Here is a 26,310-nt window from a genome sequence, read left to right on the forward strand (position 1 = left end):
ATTTTTAATAAACTTGACTCGATGTGTGGCCCACTATTTGTTGAACGGATATAATCACAATAAACACTCATTTTCAAGAGGATCTTTAGTTATAATTTGATATGTTACTTATGTTTGAAGATAATCAACTTTTTTATGAGATGACAGAAAAGAGCAGGGTAATATTATGTTTAGGTTATATCCATCTTCCCTGAATAAATGTGGACTTACACAAGTTTAGGAAAAGCGACGTGACAATGTTGTACCCAACTAGATTATCGTCCGAACTATAGTTGGGATTGGCCCAACTATAGTTTTACTGAGATGTACTTAAGTTGGGTAGTTCCAACTGTAGTTGGGAGTATGACTCGAGTTGGGAGACCTCAGTTGGGGCATGATAACTTTCTCAAGTGTGCTCTGTGTTGGTGGTGGACGTTGGGCGCATGTGATGAATTGTGCACTATGTTTTTTCAGAAGAGTCTGCTACGTCTTTAGTTTCCCCTGTTTAACATGATCAAGTTCTTCAGCAGTCAGGCTGCAAATCCAGCGCCCAAAATAAGGTATTATCGTAATCAATTGGGGAAGGGGTCTTACGGGTCTTACTCATCAATCAATCAGACAGAATGTAAAATGCTGGTGTTTTCGCTGTCATCAAAGGAGGGCGCCATCATCATTTATGATTCAATATACCTTTTTTGTGGTTTACTGACTGATTAAACTTTTAATTTAAAGAAAGCTGCTGCTGGCAAAAAAAAACACTCTCTTTGTTTGTATTTTCCGTATTTTATACTTATTACAAGTTATGTTATATTTTTAATCAGTTCCTGGTTTTTTCCATCACTGGAAATGGTGCAAAGCCAAAGAAGAGCTGCCAGCTTCATTTGTGTTTTCTCATTCTGTGGTGATTTATAGCATGCTCGTTAGGTTGGGACACATTACAGAGTAAACCACAAATTCACCAATAAGTTACGGGATAAAGAATAAGATGATCAATGGAGTTATCAAAGCTGGCCACAGCCCTCATTTTAGATTCAAAACCACATTGAAATTACGGAATAATCTTCAACAATCCCCCATAGATTCTGAATCCCATAAAGTGTTCCAAAGCAATTACAGTCACAACTTAAACAACAACAATAAAAAATAATAATTAGACGATGCTCTCCTGACCTCCTTGTCAAAGTGGTTGACAAGTTTTCCCCGCGGAAGTTTCAAGAGGATAACCACCAGGTACCAAGTGTTAAGTACCAATTGTCATGTGTTTTGACTTAAGTGTGGGGCAATCAATGGAGCTATTTGTTTAGGTTACTGTTTGTGCTACCAAACTATACCTATTGTACTGTACTGTAGTATAGTGCTTGGTGCTACTGTGGTGACCAATACTTATTTATAATAACTTGTTTCTATTTCCTCTGTATGTAGAGCACACAAGGGATGGGTGAGCGTCATTGGTCTAGAGATCCATGCACAGATTGCATCCAAAACTAAGCTCTTCTCAGGGTCTAAGGTGCAATTTATGGCGCCACCCAATTCTCTGGTCTCCTACTTCGATGCATCTCTTCCTGGGACACTTCCAGTAAGTAAACACTGTCAAACTTATTTATTTAGTTGACAAGATTTTAGAATATCAAGATAGGAAAGTACAAGTGTATCTAGATTTTCTTTAAACAAGCTTACTTGAATTCTAATCAACTCAGATACTCCAACCATCTTCTTCTCATTTTGGTCAATTTTTGGCTGGTTGTCCTTGGTTGGACGATGAGCTGGTACAAGACTTGATTTTTTTTTTTTATTAACTCTGTTGTATGTCTGGACCAGTTTCTGCGGTAATTATTTTGTTTATTACAAATGAACAGTGTAAAAGATAATCTCAGTTAAAATGATTTTTTTGTTTTCCTCTGTGTGTAGGTATTAAACAGGCGTTGTGTTGAAGCAGGTGTCCTAACATCACTGGCACTTTCATGTCAAATCAACAAACGATCATTATTTGATCGCAAGCACTACTTCTATGCAGACCTGCCGGTAGGTAAGAAGAGTAAATAATAAATAGTATTTTGCAACACATGGATTAACTTTAGTTTGGAATGTTTGGTATATGTAATACTATGAACGCTTTTATGTTTATTAACCCTCCTACTTTGGTACTTTTAAAAAATATCAAGTTGATGCACCAATTTGAAACCATTCACTGTCACTGTTTAAAATGGTGACATAACTGTAAAGTGGCAGATAAGCTGATAGGCCTTGTATTATTAGTCTTCATTAAACAAAGACTCCATTTATTTATGGTAGCACACAGAGGTGTAATGCACCAACCAATCAAAACCATTCGAGTGGTAGCACAGCTGGCCATCAACAGAACCTTTCCTGTTCAATAGCAACTGGGACATGTGAGGGTTGGAATTTTTAATGAATTTGCATAATTTAGCTGTAAGTAGGAAAGTAAATCAAGTATATTCTCGTTTATGATCTTGAATGCAGTCAGGGTACCAGATCACTCAGCAGAGACTTCCCATTGCAGTGAATGGTCAGATTACTTTCACATTATTTGACAAGAAACATAAAGAAAAGCCAACAAGTCACAGAATAAGAATCAAACAAGTTCAACTTGAGCAAGATTCAGGAAAGAGTCTTCACGATGACGTCAATCATGAGACGCTGGTCGATCTCAATCGAGCTGGTAAGTTTTTAATCTTATATTTACAAAGATTTTTACAAAAACAGAATAATGTTTACAACTTGGGCCGAATTTTCATAAAGCATGTAAACACAAGAACTTGCTAAGCACAGTATAGCATTGCTTAGGAGACACGTATTACCAGTCAAAATAAAAAATAAGTTTGCATTGTTGTGGCTGGTGCCCCACCAAATTGCCCAATAAGGCAGAGGTGTCCCGTTAAATTGAGCTAGTAGTTTGACTTAAAGTACTGAGTGCTTTGAGTTGATAATTGCTCTATATAAGAACTGCATACTATTATTATTATTACATTGTTAGGAGTTGGATTGATGGAGATCGTGACCGAACCAGACTTGTCAAGCTCACTGGAAGCAGCAACCTTAGTCAGAGAGTTACAACTCATTCTACAATGCATCGGAACGTGTGATGGGCGTATGGATGGTAAGGATTTTCTTTGTCATAAATTCATGACATTTGATTCATTTCATATCTAAAAAATACTGCTATCCAATGATGGGAAACTAGAGGTCAATCTACTTTTTTAGAATGTGAAATGCGCATTGGCACCATTTCAGCAAGCAAATGTTTGTAATATCATCATGATCTATATACTATTGTTTTATCAAAAAAAGTTGCTTATTGAAATAACATCAAAACTCCAGTGCACTTTTCACATTTCAGCCTAAATTCCCCAATATGCGCCATATGTGCTTTACAAATATTGCTGCTAACTAGGTCTCAAGTATTGTGAGATGAAACTTATGTATCCATGTTGTGTTTATTCTCTATTTAATTTTTTCTATTTATGACTAAAACACGGAGAGTTGTTGCTAAATGATTACACTAAAAATGTTTCATGTTTTCAACAGAGGGCTCCCTTCGTGTTGATGCCAATGTCTCTGTGAACAGACCAGGTGACCCACCAGGTACAAGGGCAGAGGTCAAGAACATCAACAGTGTCCGCTTTGTTAGGAATGCTATAGGTATGTTAATATCATAAACTCAGTCATGGAAACTGCTAAAATCAGATGAGCTCCTGGCACACCATTACACCAGAGCTCCTCCCAAACCGCTTTCCGAGCCCAGCTTTCCACACCCGAGCCCCCCACACCCAGTCTCTCACACAGCTTTCCACATTCCCAGCCCTCCACACCCTCAGGTCTCCACACCCCAGCCTCAATCACACAGCCTCTCCACATATCACATTTCCATACCCCACCTGCAACCCGATGAATAGGAGGATAACCCATGAAGCCAAGGTGTGTTTCAGTAGATATATGATAAGTGTGCTTGTGGTACTCTGAATAGTTTGATGACTAATTGAAGGATTTCATTTTCTTAATATGTTCAGAGGATTAAAGATAAAGTCAAAATGGTTTTGTTTTCAGACTATGAGATCAAAAGACAAATAGAGCTCCTTGAAGATGGTCACGATGTCATAGCAGAAACACGCTCCTTTGATCTTAAAACAGGGTAAGTTATTATTAGTGTGTCTTGGCTAAATGTGCACCGAAGTCAAGGCAAAGTAATGGTGTTTTTGAGCTAAACAATTAAAAGTAGAATAGTACTTAGGTGTTCGACCTCACTAAGAAATTGTGTAATTTTGTATCCAAAGCCTACTTGTTTTAAAGATCGTGGAAAATCACTTTGTCTGAAGTGCCTCTGTTAATCAGCATTATGTTGACACAAGCCAAATAATCGTCATACCTTTAACTCAATATAATTGCATCTCCTGAAGCACAAAGTGAGTCTGTAACTACAGGAGTAGATATTGTTATGAAGTATTTGCAAACTTTTGTTTAGTTTCCAACCTCCAAAGTTGTGTGGATGATGGTTGTACTAACAGTGTGAAGTACCTAGATACAGTGAGCTTAAAGTCATGTTTAAATGTTATTGTTATTTTTTTAAGGTATAAACGTCACATTTGCTTGGTTCAGACTACCTACATACTCAAGAACCAACATATTTTGACTGTAAGAGTTTTGTTCTTTTCAAATCTTTTCAGGCAGACTGTCCCCATGCGTGACAAGGAAGGAAAGCAAGACTATCGTTTTATGCCAGAGCCTAATCTACCACCACTCATCCTTTATGATAGTAACACCATTAATAAAGCCTCTCATAACAGCAGTATTGTGAATATTGATGAGGTCAGGGGTCAGCTGCCAGAGTTACCAGAAGCTAAGAGACGAAGGCTTGTTGTGGATTATGGCATAAGGCTGGATAGTGCGGTCAAGCTTGTGGTACGTGTGTCAGTATAAATTGTAGGAAAAACAAAAGTCTATCAACACTGGTTTTACTGCGTCGGACTTGAGTTCTGATGGCTGAATCTTTAGGGTGTGGGTCCGCTTCCCTGTCATGACACTTGTGTCCTTAGCATGGCACTTGACCATAACTGCTTCTCTTGCAGTATATTTGAACCCACTTCAATTAATTATCTGTGTAACAAGTTTATCAATCGCTGTGATACAAAACAATTTTTGTTGTTAAAAAGTTTGTACAAATCCTACTCTTCATTGACCATTGTTTTGTCAGCTAAATGACCTTATAACAAGAATAATTTACTTGTTTTTGTTGTGCAGAATGAAGATGGTTTAGTGGCTTTCTTTGAAGCTGTAATCCAAGACAATTCTGAGCGAGATCCACAAAAGATTGTGAATTGGATTGAGACTGAACTCCTGAGGTGCCTTAATGAGTATGACCTCCATGTTGCTGAAAGGTAAGAGCTAATTACATCCTTTTGGCATATTGGAACCATTGGCCAAGACTGGCTTGATCATCATGTCAACATGTGTTGAAGCATTTGAAGCCCATAGCAGCACCCATAGCTCTAGCTGCTGCCGCAGCCGCCAGTTAAGACACTGCCTAAATGAGTATGTAACTAAAAGGCCAAGTGTATTGCAGTATGACCTCTCTATAGACCCTATGCAAATAATTTGAGTAGGGCATCTTCATCTAAAGGTCAAGGGAAGGTACTTCATTGGCTGACACTATGCGCTTTGCAAACACAGATGTGCATTTTGCTCTGTTTAATTATCATTTTACTTCAAAGGTGGGGGCGTGATGCATCAATGCTAAAGGTTACTTAAAGGTAACTGTGGCAGTGTCTATTACAAACAATGCCCGTGTTTTCCAAGTTCATTAAAACCGTGAATATAATCATATTGAGTCTAACTTGGAAGACCCCCCCCCTAGTTAAAGGGGTGGTGGAGAATGCAATAACCTCTTGCTATGGCTGTTACAACAATTGGATGATAGTCTTGATGTGATTGTATGTATTTGTCTCTGCAGCCCACTTGACTCTGCTACACTAGGTGAGCTTTGTGATCTAATGAGGGATGGAACAATTTCTTCCAAAATTGGGAAGAAGATCATGACAGAAATATTTGACGGTAACACAAGAACCATTCAAGAGGTAAGAGCTAGTTTCATTTGTGCTGTCAAGACATTTCACTTTTAATTCATACTTGTTTAAATTTCTCAACCACTTAGCGTCAGTATTTGTAAATATTTTGTGTGCCCAACCTTGGTAGTATTTTTCAGAACTTTTTGGGGCTTCTTGAGTTATTGTTTTCCTTTGAAAATTGTATTGCCACACACAAGGGAACATTGACTTAACAAAATAAAGACAACAAAGTTTCTCATAATTGGCTTTGGGATTTGATCATTTCATGTGAGAAAATTTAGTATGTACCATGCTTGTTACGGATATTGTGTGCCTTTAATTTTTCAATGAACGAGCATCAAAACCTTACACTTATAAAAGTAGATAGTTGTGAACATGATAGCATGATATATGACCAGCTTGCTTATCAAGTCTCACTTGTATAAAGTTGTGGCTAGTGGAGTTAGTAAATTCTGAGTTCTGGTGGCCACAATATTATGGTAAGTAAGGTGTCATGGACGAGTGGTTAAGAGCATCGAAGTTGGGAGCATTCACGTTTTGGTGGTTAAGTCATCAAAGTGTTGGTTCGAATCCTGGTTGTGGCACTTGTGTCCTTGAGTAAGATACTTAAGTGTAATTGCTTCTCTTCACCCAGGGGTACAAATAGGTACCTGCGAGAGTAGAGGTTGATATTGTGTATGACAACGTCTTTGGAGCACTAAGGTTGCCCGACAAAGGTTGTATACTCCCCAGGGAGCTGAGTAAGATTGAAAGGAATGTGTATTGGCCCAATGACCAGTGCACTAATGTCAAGTGCATTGAGATGGTTAAGGTTAAGTGCACTATATAACAATTTGTTATAATTATTGTATTATTAGTAGTAAGAAGACGTGTTTTTTCATTGTTAATGAAATACAAATGAATCAACTTTGTTTATTTGTCAGTGTATATTCTACAGGATAATGATAAGATGAATTTTGATTCAATTCTAGATGATCAAAGACGGTGACTGGGCACAAATTACAAACCGAGAGGAACTGAGTCAACTTTGTGATCAAGTTTTACAGAATAATCAACAAGTGGTGAGTTACTAGAAAGAAACATCCCTGAATCACCCTCAGCACAAATGACTTGTCATCAAATTAACTCACCTTTTATAGACAGAAAATAAGACACCTACAAAACAAAGTGCTATATGCATTTTGTTTGTGCAAAGAGAATACAAAATCAAGTAATTAATCACAAGGAAAACTGACTGGGTAAATTTTAAAGTTTTGGTTGAACAATCCATTTCTGGATTAATGTATTTTCGTTCAGCGCTTTATCTAGCTCTAAGTTGGCGGTCTCTCTATTTTGTCATTATCTTTGTTTGGGGTTCCAGTCAGAAGCTATTCAACCTGTAACTGGGCAGTGATCACACCCAAGTTTAGGATTTACTGTGAAGGTAGTATCAGGGAGACCAACAAGGCTGGATTTAACAAAGCTTGCAAAATCTAATCAATCAATCAATCAATCAAACGTAATTTGTATAGCGCCTATGATTACGCACATCAAGACCAGAGTGTATGAATTATATGTTTTGTATAAACAACGTTGCCATTAATGTTCATTTGTTGATTATTTTCTTTTTCAGGTTGAATCTTACAAATCTGGTCACAAGAGAGCCATCAATCGCCTGATGGGGGAAGTGCAGAAAGTAACACATGGCAGAGCAGATCCTGTCATCATTATGGACTTATTCACTTCCAAACTAAATAGGTAGCATTGATCCTGGTCTACATAGAACTGAAGTAGGATGGAGCTAATGGAACGCCATATACCATTAGCAGGTTGATGTAGAAGTTATGTTGTCATCAAGGATTGATGTAGAAGTTATGTTGTCATCAAGGATTGAATAAAGAGCAACAACAGCTGCTTAGACTAAGTGCATCATCTGGATATCTTAAAGTTTTATAAAGCTGTTCATTACACAGTGGTTTATCTATGGATGTAAGCTGTGTACAAACCAATACAGTAACATTGTATTTTTTGGGACAGATGTGCATTATAAAAAAGGTGTCATGAACAAAGGGCAAGGGCACCAAGGAATTTTCGTCTTGGTAAAGGGCACCCTATGATGAAATTGCAAATTTGTACTGGAGCATTTCAAGGGCACCAAGGCAATTACCAGGGGCCTCGAAGGAAATCGTCTCCGTTGCCTCCATGAAGAATCAGGCCTGATAAAGTAGGTGACCTTCTAGATTATATTCTTTCGCGCAAAAACTTGCTAAGCACAAAATATTATTGATGAGCATAAACAGTAGGTTTGCATTGTTGTGGCTGGTGTCCTGCCTAATGCAAAGTATTTTTTACTTAACAGCTTTGTGGATTTGGGCCCAGATTAAAGTGGGACCTTCCGCCTATCATGCTGTTTGGCAGTGGAACAATTGAGGGTGCAGTACTGCTATGACTGCCCTTGACTGTTGCGTTGTCAAATTGAAAAAGTGTGGTTGATGGCAGCACATCCGTCTTGTGTGATATGAGCTAACCTTGTCAGGTCGGCCGAAGTCTACAATAAATTAATTTTTCATCAATTATTCCATAATTCAATTAAATTTCTCTCAAAAGGGGAAACCTCCAATCACCATATGAAAAACTTAATAAACATATGGATAATTTCCAGTTTTATATTTCTGTGAATTTGTGAGTTGTTATTCTTGTCTATTGCTATGCCTTTACTCGTACTTGTACAAAGGGAAAACAAATTGAATGTTTTTATCAAGACAATTTTGAGTCTTGAGTAATAGCAATTTGTTACAACATGGGGCTCAGTGATTCAACTTTGAGGAGATTCTATAAATTTAAGGTTCTATTTGGCTTGGGAATTAATTAGAGGAGTGCCTCATGAAAACTAAATGCAAAAAACGATTTGAGAATTTAAAAAAAGCAGATTGTCAGGGTGTTTTTCAGGGGTAAATAGCAAACATTCCAAACGGCTAACCTGCAAAAAAAAAGGTTTGGTTGTCTGGAAACATACGAGGCTGGGAGACTCTTAATATTAATTTTTGTTGAGTTTTTTTTAATATTATTTATTCACGAGCCTCGAAGTGCGATGGCAGATATTTTAGGCTAGCCGAAGCGAAATAAATGTACATATCAATCTCAACAGAGGGCGCACTTCAGACCCACCGTTAATATTTTCAGAGAGCTATTCTCTAGTGTACGTGTACGCGGCATGTAGAGCCGCAGAACATAATATAAAAAATATGCACTGACTGCACCCAAAGGTTAGAAATGACACACACTGGTGCGACTCTTCGGTCTTCATGTAGAATACTTTGTAATAAATATTTTGTATTCAAGTTATATCTTAAGAAGTATAGTCTGAAATGAATTCAACGAATTTAATTGAATTTAAGCCCTTTTTGGATGGAAGTTTGATCTGTCAAACTAGACTTTGGTTTGGTCTGTGTATAGTGCTCCCTCACCGCCGGGAATTATTTATTGCTTTTTTATATCCCGTTGGTCTGAAACTTGTTGCTTGATTTTGTTTTACTTTATGGATTCATCACACCCCCATGATAAAAAACGAATAATATAATTTTGATATTGGAAAGATCCATCTCAAGACTGCACTTTGTTTCTAGGTGTCAAGATAATAATAACCGTATCATAACGCGCCTTTTGCCAAAGGACAACAAGCGCCAGGTACTCTACTGGAAGGTGAGTGGCCAGAAGTTTGAATTTCGAGACGCCCTTGGCACCATGTGATGTTTTTTTTAATAAGGTGCCCAGGCGCAATATGCTGCAAGCCAGGAACACCGGGGCAAAACCTTCGATAAGTGCACTGGGTTCTTTTACATGCGTTTACACAACACATGGCACCAACGGCTTTACGTCCTATCCTCAGGACGGAGCAATGGTTAAGTGTCTTGCTAAAGAACACAAGTGCCACGTCTCGATTCGAACCCACACTTTCTGATAAGAATCACCGGAGTTTGAATTAAACCTCTTGAAAACAAATCAAAATGTGTTTTCAGACAACTAAATTATTTAAGATTTCTTTCAATTTTTGGCAGGTCAGCCGCCGCTTGGAATTGAGCTGCTCAAAATCGGATAAAGTGCTGCCCCTAGATTGAGCACTATCTTTAAAATACCCCCTTTAACTTCTAAAATCCTGGACGTTATTCGTGGAAATGTGTGTCATTGTGTGGAATGTCACATTAATTTTTATTGCATGATTTTGAGAATTATTAAATCCATTATAAATCATATTTCATTTATCATTCTAAAACAAAATGAGACAAACTATTTGGAGCAATTTAAATATCTATTAAAGGTAAGGCATTTTTAGCAAATTATCATCTTATTTAGTTCAACCAGTAATGATAAGCTGAAAGGTTAAGAAGATTGATCAGAAAATCACGGAAAATCACTCCTCTTGCCTTCTTTACAATACAATAATTTTGACTAATAACCCCATCGGCCTGTGAACAATGGAATGGAATGGAATAGTATTGCCCTTGGCGTTGCGTTGTAAAAATGAAAAAGGGCTGTTGACGGAAAAACATCCGTCCACAATTATCATCATAATTTATTCAACAATTCAATTAATTTTCCCTCTTGGAATTAATTTGAAGAGCACCTCAGTACACTGGGAGCAAGCCAGTTTTGGAAAAGCACATTCAGGTGTATTTTTCAGGGGTAAACAGCACTAGGTTGAATTGGCTGAACTGCTAAAAACTGGAAGAAATCTGAAGTTTAGTTGTCTGAAAACATATTTGATTGGTTTTCAAGAGGTTGAGCGACTCTAAATATTGTTAAAGTATTTTTATTACTAATAATTATTCACGAGGGATAGGAGCGGAAATAATAATTTTATATACACGTAAAATAAATTATATCAACAGAGGGCGCACTTCAGACCCATCGTTAATTTTCAGCTCCAGTGTAGCTTGCATGCTGTATGTAGCAACGTCGTGCGTGCACAGTACATGCACACGGGATGGATGTAGTCGATGCCCAGCATCTTGCCTGCACTTTATGCAGCAAGTGAGCCGGCACACATAATTATGGCTCAGTATACTATCAATCAGTCTCCATAAAGAATGTTTTGTAAAATTTGGTAAATAGTGATAGCTTGAGAAGTGTAGTCTAAAATACTGAAATGTGGGAATTGAAGCTCAAAAGTTTTGCTGATTTCTGGTCGTCAACAGCTAGAGTCTCTACACTTTAGTGATGGTCGTCTGGTTCTTTCATCCAGCATATTAATGGGCATTGTTTCTTGGGCCTGAAACGCTGTTGTTCTTTAGATTGAGCAAAATCTTATTCCCATTGTAAAACCCACCATCTATTTATCTTTTTATTGATATAATAAGTGGCAAGTTTTAAATAAGAGGTCCCTACCAGTACCACACCCACTAGTGACAATTCTAACCACAGCGTATATAACGTCATGTGATTGGTCGAAGTAAATTCTCCAAACCACCCGTCTCCTGTACAAAAACTTGGAGTACAATAAAAAGTATTATGAATATTCATAAGAAATAATACCTTGTATGCGCGTACAGACTGCGCACACTTACATCGGCAGTGATGCTATGGTAAATTGTACGGTGCCTTGACTTCCATCCAAAGGTGTGCATTTAATCACTAAGAGGAAAACAAAATAGTCTGACCCCATTGGGCAGACGTGTGTTGAGAGGACACAAGAAGAGATGGTCGTCCGTGAGATCGTTGTCGGTGTATGCTGAATAATTGCCGCAATTTCGACTTATTTGGAGCACATTCTGGACAAAGTTATCGTATTCATGTAAATTAAATTAGTGGCCATTGAGACCGGTTGATATTGTCCAGAATCGATTCATATTCTTAGACTTATTTGTTAGAGTTGGAGCTAGCTGGTAGCGGAGTTTGCATGTTTCAAATCTTCGTTTTGTTTGGCCAACAACTGATGGACTATTGATCAACAACACACAACACAGTAGTGCAGTCAAATAATCTGATGGCGAGGACTAAGCTAGATTTGGATTAAACTCTGGTGAGTGATTTACAATTTCAAGATCATTTGTCTGCAAATATATTTCAGTTTAAAATGGTTCACAATAAATAACATGTTTACAAAATGTCCTATTTTTCTCCAGACAGCAGTGAAAACACACCCTAGACGTAGACCTAGTCTTACTTACAGTTACATTAATTAATAATAGAGCAAGGTAATAGTACTGATAGTTACTCTAACTAACTAATCCAACACAGGCCATGCTTTTATCATTATTTTAAAAAGTGTTAACTTTATCTATCAAAATGTTTATTAATGTTAGACCTTGCTAATATAAACTAAGAATCATGAGAATGGATGAAGCATTTCATGAATTTTTCAATCAGCTCGGCTCAGTAAGAACCAAATTTTGCTGCATGTCAAAAAGTAACACTAACAGTACACTACAGTGAGTGAGCTGGTAATAGCTTTTCCTGCTTATTCACTTGAAAAGGTAGCATTTTAAAATAAAAGGTCAAGTTTCAAAAGTCTTAAATCTGAGTTTCTAAAGCGGCATTATATCCTGTAACAGTGTACTATAAAATAGTTGTAGTCTTAGTGCATGCAATGTCAATGATATTTTTCCAGAAATTTGAAAATGATTTCAAATTAGTTTCAGTTAAACTAAACTTCAATATGTTAAAAACAAACTAAAAAAAGAATAAAAGATTGACAATAAATCTTGCAAAAATCATTTTTGAAACTGATCATGTTTACTTTGAATGTGTTTGATCAACAGGGTGTTTGGATGCAAACCTGGACAAGAACGGATAAATCCTGTAGTACCCCTGCATCACTCTTCAGAAATGAAATAGAATCCATAGCAGCTCCACTTACATACAGGTGTACGTTCAGCAATCAGAGAGCCAGTAAGCCTTCTTTAGGAACATTGGAGTTGAGGAAAGTAAAAGTATGTGACAATTTGTTATGAAGTAACATGCAAGTCAAAAGCGATTCCATTGGAATCCAAAGCTTATGTGGTATCAATGATGAAGGATAATCTAGTTGACCCAAATATGGCATCCATACCATGTGTTGGATGTCACAGAACCAATAACAAGTCAACATTTAAACATTGGAAATCCAGAAGTAAAATGTTTTCAATGCTCATCTTGTTACTGTGTATTTCTTTGTGCCATGGCCAAGCCTTAACGGAACTCAATTACAACATTGAGGAAGGGTTACCAGCAGGATCTATAGTTGGTGACATCAGTAGTGATCAGAGTGCACCAGGACCTTACCTTGTTATTCTGATACCAGATGAAGGTCAACCGTTTGAGATGACAAGTCAAGGAGTCATACAAACTAAAGAACCACTAGATCATGAGGATCTATCTTTTTTTAGCTTCATTGCTGTACCTTTGTCTAGTTCTACCACACAGATTTATATTAAAATCACAGTGACTGATGTGAATGATAATTACCCTGTCTTCCTTAACCTGGAAACACATCTTGATCTGTCTGAAGCCACTCCAATAAGTACCAAACTATCACTAGACTCTGCTACTGATCGTGATGAAGGAGTATTTAGTACCCAAGGATACAGGATCCTATCTGGTAACGAGGATGGAACTTTTATCTTGGAGTTCCGGACAGCACCAAACGGTGAAGTCTTTCTTGATTTAGTTGTTTACCAGAGCCTTGATCGCGAAACCACATCTAATTACACTCTCATCATTGAGGCATATGATGGTGCTACTCCTCCCAAGACAGGAAACATGACGCTAAACATAAACATTTTGGATATTAACGATAACCCACCTGTTTTCAGCCCAACACTTTATAGTGCAACTGTGAATGAAACTTTAGCAGTTGGTACTAAGATATTGCGCGTAACAGCCTTTGATGCTGATGAAGGTTTGAACGGAGCTGTCATCTATGAAGTTCGTCGCCAAAGTGATCCAGGAGAACTTTTCCGTATCGATCCAATCACTGGATGGCTTTATCTCAATAAAGCTTTGGATTATGAAACAGCTTCTTCAAATGTCCTTGTGATCATTGCCAGAGACAATGGTACTCAACCAGAAAGTGCAAATGCCTTTGTAACCATTTCCATCCTCAATGTTAACGAGCAACCACCCATGATCAACATAGTCTTCCTTAGTGGTAATGGTGAACCTAAAATTTCAGAAGCTGCAACTCCGGGAGATTTTGTTGCTCGTGTTTCAGTGAATGATGCTGATGATGGTGAGCTTACTAACGTTAATGTGACCCTTGTTGGTGGGGAGGGACAGTTTGGTGTTATAACAAGCAACAATATCATTTATCTCATCTGTCTTCAACGGCCATTGGATCGAGAACTTGTTCCAAGTTATGATCTGTCCATACACGCTCATGACTTTGGTATACCCCCACTTCATACTCGACAAAACATCACTATATACATTGAAGACATTAACGATAACCCTCCCATATTTGAAGAAGTTGAATATAGTGCCTCAATTATTGAGATTTTTGAGATTGGATCGATGGTGAAGCAAGTGCAAGCAGATGACGCTGACGCTGGTAGCAACGCTGCTGTAACATACCGCATCCTTGACACACCAGGGTCCTATTCAAACTGGTTTCAAATCCATCCGGTTTCTGGCTTAATAACAACCAAGGAGCTCGTAGATCGAGAGATTCAAGAGATAGTAACCTTCATAGTGGAAGCCAGAGATTCTGGAGATCCATCATTAGCAGCCAATGTGTCAGTAACTGTTACACTCCGTGATGTTAATGATAATCAACCACAGTTTCTCATGTCATCGTATAACGCCAGCATAACAGAAGATACTGAGATTGGTTCCTGTTTTTTACAGGTAAGCAATTCTATTTTAACTATAAACTAACTATAAATTTACCCTTTCTAGATAAATTTTGTGGGCTTAACATTACCCGGGCCCAGTTTCATAGAGCAGCTTAAAGCACAACAAGCAGCTAAGCACAACAAAACTATGCTTACCAGAAAAAGATTATCCAGCTTTAGAACTACCGTGTCACATGAACAATTTGTGACTGGTATCCTGCTAATTTCTGCTAAAGTAGAATTGGTCAGCTCTATGAAATTCTTTTTAAATTTTTTTCTGGGGGGGGGGCAGGCAGAACAAAATGATTTCCTTCCTTATTCAACGAGACCTTGCTTACCATTGGGTTATGACCAGTCTAATTGTGTGATTGCTTGTTCAGGAAGTTGTTGGCTTCAACCACTTTACACTGTATTATGTTATCAGTCTATTTAAATTATATCCAGGAAACACCCCAGGTACTGATGTATAAAATTAGGTAGGAAGGAAATCTGCGTTGGGCTGTAAACCAACAAAAGTACAAATGAAGCTCAATTACTCAATTCAATTCAACAAAATGCCTTTGAATTTATGGAGCAAAAATTCTTAATAAGCTGGTTACTTCAATGGTAAATTGTTAACGCTACATTCTAGTGAAAGTTAAAGGGTGTTTTGCCAGCAGCTACAGCTATAACATGGGATACACTCAGTAAGCCTTTTATTCTCTTTACTGGCCAATTCAGTGTTTCCAAACAACAGCCTTTGTCATCATTTCATCCTACTGAGTAATCTGTCACAACACTGTGTCTTGCATAAAACAGGTTAATAAAGCCCCATTATTCAAACTCCATTTAAAACACAATGTGGGGTGGTTGTTCAGCCTTCTGGAACTATGGAGGAACCATGCATTGATCATGCACAGTCATGCAGTAATGTTGAGGCAGCACATCTTCAGGGGGCAATTTCATGAAGAGTTTGGACTTAGTCCTTCCTAGGAGATATTCAAAACTTAGGCTGGACCTAAGTTAGGATGAGTTAACTCAAGATAAGACTAGTCTGAACTCTTTGTGAAATCCACCCCAAGCACTGCTGTGAATATCTTGTGAATGTTCTCCTGTGTGATCAGTTTTTATTAACAAATCTTTAGTTTCGTCAAAGCCTGGTTCCGTCATCTTCAAGAACATCTTCTTTCTTAAATCTGATCTTACTTTGTATTTCTCACTATTTATTATGTTGTCTGTACACATGTTGTTTCAAAGTCATGTCTAGAAGTTAATATTATGTACGCTACCTGAGGCCACATGAATTACGTACTTTTAACACTGGATGAAGGATGAAACTATTTGCTTGTTGTTTAAAGCATTTTTTATAAGAAACTAAAGATCTAAACACAGTTGTAGTTGTCCCAATTCTTTGATCATTGTCTCACAAAATGACTTTGTATTGCAACCTTCCCTTGGAGTTGAATCAATACAGTATCTTGTTTCACTCTGGGTCATGGCCTTTGAAGTAAATTGACCTTAGGAATGTACTTGCGGAATATTCTATTGTGCTGGTTTAGTATCAGCTGAGATTTATGAGTTAAAAAATGTTCTGACTGTTAAAATATTAGACTCTCTAATAGATATCAAGAAAAACCTGTTGCAAAAAAGATTCCATTAAACACACCCTTATCTCATTTATTGAGAACTTTGTTTGTTATCAAATATCAACATTTTCATCATGGGATTTTTTACAAAGTTTTTTTTTTCAAACAAAGATGTCAAGCTTGTATGCACTATAGCCTACTTTTCATTTTGATCTATTTTTTTTGTACTGTATTATTTTCACCTTTTTAGAATCTGAGGTGTGTTTTGAGGGTCGTAACACAAAACTGTTTCGGTCATTGGCCATTGATAAGCTATTATGGCTAATTCAACCGAAAGGGGTTTGGTTCTTACTGCCAAAATGAACCCAGACTCGGTAGGCCTATGATACATCAATGTATGTATACATTATTTCCTTATCTACAATCTCTAGCTTGATGTAAAAACAACTCCAGCATGATTTTCACAGTGGGTTCTTAAAACTTGGATATTATTTGGTGTTAGCTTTCTGGCATTTAAGATCCCTTGCGAACTACTTATTTGGTTTAATCCCTGAATATGATAGAGCCTTACAAGACCCATTGTTAACACAAGCTTACACCAATACCCCAATGGCTTTCCCATGGGAACTGTGTTTGCAGAGTTGTATACCTTTTGAAGCTATTTTATTGTTGTGAATTCCATGACTCTGTTTGCGCTCACAAGCTGTTATGCTATTCAATAGACAGGAATGTATAAAGGTGCACACTACATGCACAGAGAAGACACAATGTTTTAAAAAGATACTCGCAACCTCCCGTGCGATAAACAAATCTTTAATGTTTAAACATTTTGAATTATGATGTGCATAACATGATGGTTTTTCATAACATTAGCAGGTTGTAGTGGTTGTCATGGCTACTTGTTAATCTTCTGTTCTGCTGTTATCATCAGTGGTTTTGTACTTGGCTCTCATTCTTATCTTAGCAATGTCTTTAGGGCTGGTTAGTGTAGCTGGATAAAATGAGTCATTCTTTTGGAGTGTTTATGGTCACTATTCAGAGTGTGTGGTATTTATTTCCTGTCATAAAATGATGTTTATAAATGAGATGAGAGATTTAAACCACCATGCTTCTATACTTGTTATGATGCAGTCTTTAAGGAATGTAATTTTGTTTGGCCCAATTAAAGGGGTCTCTCCGTTTGTTGACCTTTGTATTGGTACACCTTTGTCTTGAATTTGGCCATTTGGATGCCCTGTTTTGAAGTTGGTCTTTTCGTTGGGACACCCCAATTTAAATTAAGCCTTTTCATTTGTCAACTTTATTTTGAATTTCTGTTTCCTAGAGTTGGTCTTTTTGTTGGGACACCCTGATTTGATCATCAATTTTCATTCAGGACAAGCGGGGGTATCCATCGTTTTCCCAGCGACAAGTTAACAAGAAGGAACTTTAAATAAAAAGTAAACTTGCGGGTAAAACCATAAGTGTAAATCTCTTAATGAGTGAGTGTTGGGTCTGAAAAGAGCCGGTTTGGTATTGACGTTTCCAACAGTATACTCTGGTTGTCTTCAGGAGACACGACAAGTTAATGTTTATCCTGAAAATTATATCATACAATGATCTTAGTGGCTTTCAATGTTATAATGTGGTTTGTTCATTGAGCAAGGGTTACATGTTAATCTTATTCACGCTCGCACACTAAAACCAACACCAGGCATTAGGCTACCCAGTACTTACTGTTTGGACTCTGATTATGGTGGTTATCTAACCCCCTGTACAACATTCCTACTGATGATCCCTTTAAACAACAACATTATTTTACTAGTGCAGTCCGTAGAGCAAAAGAGTATAGCAAAGCATGCAGTTGGATTTTGAAGGGTTCTAAAACATTGTCATCCCCAACTTTTCGATGAACTTCTTAAAATAGGGATGTACAAAATGTACAAACGGACATTGATCATTTATCTTCGATTCGTGGCCAGCGTGAATTTTATGTGCAGTTTAAAGAAGATACCTCTTTTGTCTGTTTATATTGAGTTGATTTCATTGAATGAATGGAGTAGAGGATAAGGTTCTCTGGTCAGTGTGTTGGTAGCCCATTCAATGTAGTATATAACACACTGATCCAATCAATGAAAATCATTGATCTCAAATTCTACAATGAGACTCAACAAATGCTTATGAAATTATCCACACCAACTGCCCATTGCATGTACATGGACATGTGCGTGTACATGATGCCGTTCACTTATTGAGTACATGTACATGCAATGAAATGCATGTTTTTTTCACTGTCCAATTGAAGCGACTGAGTGTGCACTGTGTTGGAATACATTTTAAAAAGAAACATAAATAAAAACCAATCCTGACCTCTCCATCCTGTAAAATATTACGTGTGTTTAGCTGTATTGTTGAATGTAGTGGTCGGGTTGGCTCGCCTTCCACCTCTAGGACCCTGGTTCGAATTTTGTAGGGGCACTACGTGGATTAGGTTTTCAGTCCCTACCTGACTGCTTGGATTTTTCCTGGAACAGTGCTTTATGATAATTTCAATGAATGTTATTACTTATTGTAACCACACTTGATTGCACCATCGGAGACAGAGACATAATAAGTCTTATGCTGTAAGTATTTATATCAAGGATAGATTATAAGTGGTTAATCAGTATCAGTGCACATCTTAATATCAATAACTAGTCCCAACTGTTTTGTCTGTCAATCTTTCCTTGGTCTAGAGATGAACTACAATGTAATGACAAAATAGTCTTTATATTAAAGTTACACAGGTTGCACTCATTACTTGGAGTCTCTCGATATTAATTCTTATCATTTTCAAGTTAGGATTATTATTGTAAATGTACCAGGCCATGATGCACCCTGTAGTAGTGCATTGTTCCGTCCAAACTTTCAAATTGTTCTAATTGAGTGGGATTGCCTGATAATGTAGTGTGATCATCATAGAGCAATGTCATCCTTGCTCTATGTTGTCTTGTGATACACTGATTAAGGTAAACTGTGATCAGTCAGGGGAACTTAAAAGTCAACTTCAATCCTCTCAAGTTTCCATTGAGTTTGTAAAACAGGCTCTTATATTTGGCAATTATCAAAGAAACTTGTGATAAAATTGAGAAGAAGCCATCACAGCCCCTGCCTACACCCTAATAATGCAATCACAGACTAGTCAGCTCCATTGCACAGTGAAAGATTAGCAACACCTCAGTCAGTTATCATTGTTCTGCCCTTTGGGACCATTGACACGTACCAGGTTCACTACCAGGGATCAATCCTGGTGTAAAGAACAATAAACTATCGGTTGCTTCAGACGTAATTGGTCCATAAAAAAGGCAATCGTTGCGGAGATTTACAAAGGACTTAATCCGCATAAATACTTTTTATTTTGTTTGATTTTATAATTTGCACAACGTGTTTCAATAGTTTATGTGTACACAAAGTATAAAGCGTGTTCTTTGCTCCCATTAGTAAAATGTTTATACTTTATGCACATAATGTGAAGCTCATAAACTGATACTTATCTTTTATGAATATTTACCACAGAGTACAATCTATAGTTCCATTGTATAATACAGCACTGAATTATGCTTCCATTTCATCCCTGTTTTTCATTTTTTAGCGCCCAATTCTTATAGTCTCAATAAAAAAAACATAACTTAAATGGCAAATAGTATTTATTATACCATAAAATAATAACATGTTTTCAAAAATATTTGAACTTCAAATAGGTTTTTCTCCCAACATGACAGTCTAGCTGCACAGTAAATTTTCTCTTCAAGAAAACAGAGCCAATTTGTCGAACACAAGGTTACACTATTTAATGGCTTGAGTTTTACAGTGGACTGCAGGCCTGAGGCTTGTGATTCTAGCATCCGGCCTGTAAACTCATGACTGGATTTAGTCTGGTGGTCTCGTGTTTGTGTTTAAATGTTGACTTTCAGAAGAATACTTACCCTTTATTCAAATACTTCAATTGTTAAACTGTGTAGAAAAGTATACATTTTGTTCAAGAACAAGAAGATTCTCATTTCAACGTTGTTATATATTGTACACAAAATTCTAGTCCAGTAAATGTTCGAGCTACTTGTACATGTAATGCAGTCTTGTGCCCGTGACCCCCCCCCCCCCCCCGACACTAATTTTGAGACTGACAATAAACACATACATCTTTGAGTACAATATAGTACATATTTTGGAGTAATTATTGCACTAATTATGTTTGTTTATTTGATTATTTGTTGGGGTGTTTTTTGTTGCTTGGTGTTTTTTTAATTTTTAAATAAGACTTTTGGTCTATGTAGGCCCTACAACTTTCCCTGTTTTTTTTAGAGAATGTTAAATTCTCCTTATGATAACTTTTGATAGGCATCTTGTTTCCTCTCTGCCGAAACTGTTAAACTGGTTGTCTCTTTGCATAGTTCAAGGTTTTGGCTATCAGATTGCATCAAGCTAATTGCAATTTAATTTGAACTCCAGCAGTGAAAACCATGAAATATGTCACTCAAGCAACTAATTCATAGACCAGATCCAAAGTATTAACTCAAAACAATTTTTCCTCTCCAAAACAACATTTGTAGAGTGTTTCATGTTTTCCTGTTTTTGTTTGCGGTTATATTAGAACGTTGCAAATGATTTATTGTTGCCATTTACAATGTAACAACTTATTGCATACGTTATGAAACTAGAGTCTATATCAGTCCTTTCGATAGATCTATAACTACACACATGATTAACTTCAATGTCATAAAAATGTAACTTAATGCCTATTAAGAAAATTGTTATGTCAAATTGAAATGAATATTTGAAGTAATTGTTCTGTCTGTTGTATCATTTTATGAAACACAAGCTTTGGTTTAGACTTTCGTTAACAGTATTTCCTCATTTTGAAAGATAAACGACTCTCAAACAAAGTATAAAATGCCATTTACATGTCAAACCATGGTCAAACTTATGGTATCAAAAATGAAACTTGACTACAGAAAGTTGAACACTTGATTGTTTCTGAGGCCTTGTGGTGTCTTACTTATTCAAATACAACTTGCACAGCATGTCTGGGTTTATTCTTAATTTAATGCGACTCTGTGTATCCTCTATACTGATTACCTCCAAAGAGAATTCCTAGGAAGCAAATACCTAGAATAATCCAATCCCTGAGATTATCCGATTAACTGTCTTCCCTTGCACCATGTTGTACCCCATGCCTTTTGTTAAAAGACTACCAAATGCGTTAGATTTATTTTGAGGAATTTGAGCCAACACCCCCATTGTAATGTTTCCTTGGTTGTCTTTATCTGAGGCACACACCCATGATAAAACATGATGGATAGATAATGTACATGGTGTCTTCACTTTAGAGAAAGTCTTTTTTTTCAGGTTATTTTTAAGTATTAATCTCTGTTTGTAGTCAGTGCCCTGGTATGGACTAAGAAATAAACAAAGACAATTCAAGCAAAGAATTTAAGCGCATACATGTAGACAAAAGGATAGAATAAGAAATGACGTTTCTGTCGCAAAGACTCTTCCTCTTGAATGTGGTCAAGATGGAGGGGTATCTGCCCCAATAAATCCAACCTAAAATATTCATACAATGTAATATTATAGTGCGCATCTTGGCCGATTTCTTGCTCTGTACAATATAATGTAAAATGTACAAGCAAACGAGGCTTTGCATATCACAACGGAGACTTCGTTCAACAACAAGTACTCACTCTCAACAAAAGATTCAATCCACCGTGAGTTTATATATGACCTTTCTGGTCAATCAGCCATACGCATTCACTGTGCGCTCTATAGAAATATTATTCCAACTCACAACTACTTGGGTTGTAGTGCTCAGGATCATTTGCATAATTTATGTAAAGGTAGAATATTTAGTTTAAAGTGTATTGTTGGTCATTCAAGGTTGCCGTTCCTATTTGGTCATTCCTGGTTGGTCATTTTCAATTAATCACTGTCAAACCCTAAGTGAATGGGCAGAAGTGGAAATGAATGACAGACTGTGTTGGAATTAATGGATTTTGCAGTGGCCAGCATGCCCAATTAATGATGTCACAGTCTGCCAATGCTAAGCCCCATCCGAAGTAACTTGATTCTGGTGTGGCTAAAGACCCCTTGCATTGGCGGCCATCTTTGATTTTAAACAATGGAAACTTGTGTGTGCTGCGCATGACTCTCGGCCAATGTTTTGGGCTTGAGACCTCGTAAGCAAGGAGTCTTATTTGTAAACATAGGGTATCAATGTCTGCAGTTTTTTTTAATGCTCATCTGTTCACAATCACCATTTGCTGAAAACATGTTACAGGTAAAATTTGCACCCCATTAAGATAATTGCCAGCAAAACTCTTTGTCTCTCCAATATCTGAATAATCAATTTAGTTTTCTTTTTACATCACAAAAGAAATTTGGTATTTGTCTTTATTACTTAATATTTTATCAGAGACTGTTGACCCTTGGTTGGTATGTTCATTTTCCATGATTCAGGATATGTCCACAAATTGACAGAAAGTATTTAACATGGATCAGGAAGTACAGTCAGAAGTCTGTCTGTCAGACACACTGGTTGATACACCTAGGAATATCTAGCAGGGAACATTGAATTGAATCCAGCTGCGTGCTTAAAATGATAGACTACTACTCATGTCATAGATCAGGTATCTGTCTAGTGATGGGAATGATGATGATGATGATGTCACTTGGATCTGAGAATGAGGAATAACAAATTGGGGTCTCCACGGGAATCCTGCTATATAGGGAAATAAGTCATTGATTTTCAACAAAATAAAGCACTGTACTGTATCAAATCTTATCAAAGGGAGGAATTATGAAGGCCTGCCAGTGATTTATAACCCAAAACACCCCCTAACTTTAGGCATCTCCTTCTTATGATAGATAAAACATTCTTGACATTCATCGTACAAAATTTAGCTGAAATCTACAGATTTTCGAAACAGATTTTGCATGGTGGAAATGTCTCTTTTCACCAGTACAGGATCTTCATTTAATCATTCATGGTGTCCAGCCTCATGGTGTCTCTATTATTATTTGCCAGCCCCTCATCATGTTAGGGGCACCAGGTGGCAGCAGACTTACCGGGTGAACCCATTGTTCTTAGAAATGTGCGCATGCTCAGAACTTTGTACACAACAGAACTTTACCTGGTTAGTCTGCTGCCACCTAGTGTTCTAAAGTCTCCTATCCTTGTCACCCTTGTAATCTTGCTTGATGGGTATAAGTAAGGTTTATTTGAATTTTCCCCCTATATTCAAAGAAAGAGCTTGTTAGTTCAACTCTCATTCTAGTGGATTTTATCTTATTTAAAAATTATGGACTAAACATCTTTCAAATCAGACAAAACATGGAAACAAAATGCACTTGATAACTTATAAAAAGTCAAAAATATAATTTGAGCAGAACATGGTCAGAGCTAAGCCTGGAATACAATGATGACATCCTTTTTATTTACACTGGCGTCACTTTGACTTTACCCATAAAATGTTAACCAGTCAAGCGAAGAGTAACAACCTGGTTCTTTTCTCCGATATGGTTTGACCTTTATAATGATCTGTTATTGTCTGTATGCATGAATTCTTCCTTTCTCAATGATCCATTTTGGGGCTGATCAAATTCTTTGAAGCTTAAATATCACACAAAGCCACATACATCAAACAGTGGAAACTTTTGTCTGTACAAGTTTTATTGCAATCTACAACAGAAGTTTTTCCTATAATTTAAGAAATAATAAGGGTAGGGAATTGAGACAAGATTCATCCACACGTAGGCCGTCTACTTGTTTGTAAATGAATGTTAGACTTTTTCAAATAACTTTCTTCTGCCTTCAGTTTCTGACTAAAGGCTGCGACACACCAAACTAGTTCTGAAAACATCCGTACCTATCCTTTAAAAATAAAGCGCAAAACAGGTTTGGTTTGGCTTGACGTACTATAGCTTTGGCTGGACATTGTCTATAATGTGACAGGGCTGTATGCTTCGTTTTTGAAAGGGCAAGGGCACCAAGGCATTTTCTTCTTGGTATAGGGCACCCTATGATGAAATTGCAAATTTGTACTGGAGCATTTCAAGGGCACCAAGGCAATGACACGGAGGCCATCGCCTTCGTTGCCTCTGTGAAGTTTCAGGCCTGATGTGACCCTAGTTAGTTAAATTCTGGTAATGGGTTGGGTCTGTCTGTGAACAGGATAGCGGACCTGGTCTGTGCACCCAAATGTCGCCTGACCACACCACATCTAGCACGCCCCTATAGTGTTTTTTATTATTTTTATTGGTTGTAGTTTTTAGGACCCATACTGTGTGTACCTAAATCCAAAGATTTAAAATAGTTAAAATAATAAAATAAAGTTATTTGATGAAGTTTTAGAAAACTCGAAATGAAAACTCAAAACACTTGATCCAAGAATTATTGTTGTACTATTACATATCTTTTATCCTTTCCATGAAATCATTTGTTACAGTCTGGTTAGTAATAATATGAAGTTGTTACCATTGCTTTTATTTCATTAGTATTTCTTATAAATTGCCAATTTTATTTTACATCAGCCGATTTTTCTTTGCTTTTAGATGTGACTTTTGATGTTATTTTCATACACAGTAAAGGTATTAGACATTCAATTGAAATGCAGAAATATCAAGTTACTGAAAATAGATTGTTTCAGTTTGGTTTGAATGAACCATCTTGAGACATGCTTAGCCATGTTGGCTGTAGGAATACTATCTTGCAGTTTAATCAGTCTGACACGCAATATTATGTGAAATGTTAATCAGCAGTTTGGTTTCAGGGCAAGTCCTTCTGATTCACTTTCTGATAAGTTTTGTAATGATTTCTAAAATACGAAAGCCATTCAGATTTTTGACACACTAAAAACTATCTTTTAGGGTTTGTGTCACGTTCGAGTTCTAACTTTATTTAGTTGATTTAATATGAAATCATCTTTGATTGTCTAATACTGCACATTACATGTAGGTTCACATAATGATTGACAACTTATATCTAGCGTAGTGATTCTAACAGTAGTTGCAGCCTCCAAATTAATCATTTTTGCACTTAGTCAGTCGCAGTACTTTCAATTACTTTTTGTGCACAGAACTGGGTGACCTAGCCACTGTTATTTGGAGTATAAATCATAATGAATTAAAACCAAAACTAATTTATACTTTTGCCAATTTAAATTGTGTTTATGTGTACATCTATGTGGGCATGTTAGTTGTTACATCAAATTTTCAACAAATTTAGGTGAGCTGGTTTTGGCGCCACTGATGATTTTAACACAGTAGTATTACACAACAAAAAAGGCAGTGCTCTGTATTTGAACTCCAACAGGATCCGTTTGGGGTTGAGGGTTATTAACTATTATCCACCTTCACTATTGTTTCAGAAGTTTATTGTTGCAGTCTAGGCTCATTTTGAAAAACATCTCTCTATTTTGCACGTATACACTCTCCCATAAAGTCATACCAAGTAGCAATGTAATAAATCTATGTTGTATGTTATTTTCGAGTTCCAAAAGCAAATGGTTTCTTTTGTCTGGTTTTATGGATGACTGACTGAGTGATACGCAAATGTAGGACTAAGTCACAGAGAGAAAGAGTTTGACATCTCAGTCATTTCTAAGTGAAATATGTTGGTTATTGAATAGTAGACTAGCGAACCATAAAGAAGTCTGACAACTTGAATATCAGAAATACTGTATGTCTACGCCATGCATGGTAATGTACAGTGCATTTATATGTTTTTGGTCACGCCCCCAATATCAATGCGAAGCAAGCTTCATGCTAAATTCATTTCTGTATGCCAATAGTAATGAATGATCAAATTGATTGATTGTTGCAATGCTAAGTACGAGTAAAATAATATTTGCAAGATGTTGCAAATTCTTTTCTTATCTTGCAGCTTGA

At 36.9% G+C, this 26,310-nt stretch overlaps 2 protein-coding genes across 2 annotated transcripts in view; both read left to right on the top strand.

Annotated features, from left to right (window-relative positions):
• Window positions 1-424: 424 nt before the first annotated feature.
• On the top strand, window positions 425-8,102 carry LOC117305511 (glutamyl-tRNA(Gln) amidotransferase subunit B, mitochondrial-like). The gene is made up of 12 exons (XM_033790378.1): window positions 425-539; window positions 1,402-1,555; window positions 1,888-2,001; window positions 2,461-2,659; window positions 2,975-3,097; window positions 3,526-3,639; window positions 4,045-4,129; window positions 4,662-4,896; window positions 5,236-5,372; window positions 5,945-6,068; window positions 7,031-7,120; window positions 7,672-8,102. The coding sequence occupies exons 1-12, from the start codon at window positions 490-492 to the stop codon at window positions 7,798-7,800; spliced, it is 1,554 nt and encodes a 517-aa protein (XP_033646269.1). The 5' UTR covers window positions 425-489; the 3' UTR covers window positions 7,801-8,102.
• A 3,585-nt stretch (window positions 8,103-11,687) lies between these two features.
• LOC117305510 (protein dachsous-like) overlaps window positions 11,688-26,310 on the top strand; it is a 39,965-nt gene continuing 25,342 nt past the window's right edge. The window contains exons 1-2 of the mRNA XM_033790377.1: window positions 11,688-12,057; window positions 12,797-14,858. Of these exons, the coding sequence (XP_033646268.1) occupies window positions 13,044-14,858 (1,815 nt within the window). The 5' untranslated portion in view covers window positions 11,688-12,057; window positions 12,797-13,043. The remainder of the gene's footprint in view (window positions 12,058-12,796; window positions 14,859-26,310) is intronic.

The sequence above is a fragment of the Asterias rubens genome (genome assembly GCF_902459465.1).
Source record: "Asterias rubens chromosome 8 unlocalized genomic scaffold, eAstRub1.3 super_scaffold_89, whole genome shotgun sequence".
NCBI classification, from domain to species: Eukaryota; Metazoa; Echinodermata; class Asteroidea; order Forcipulatida; family Asteriidae; genus Asterias; species Asterias rubens.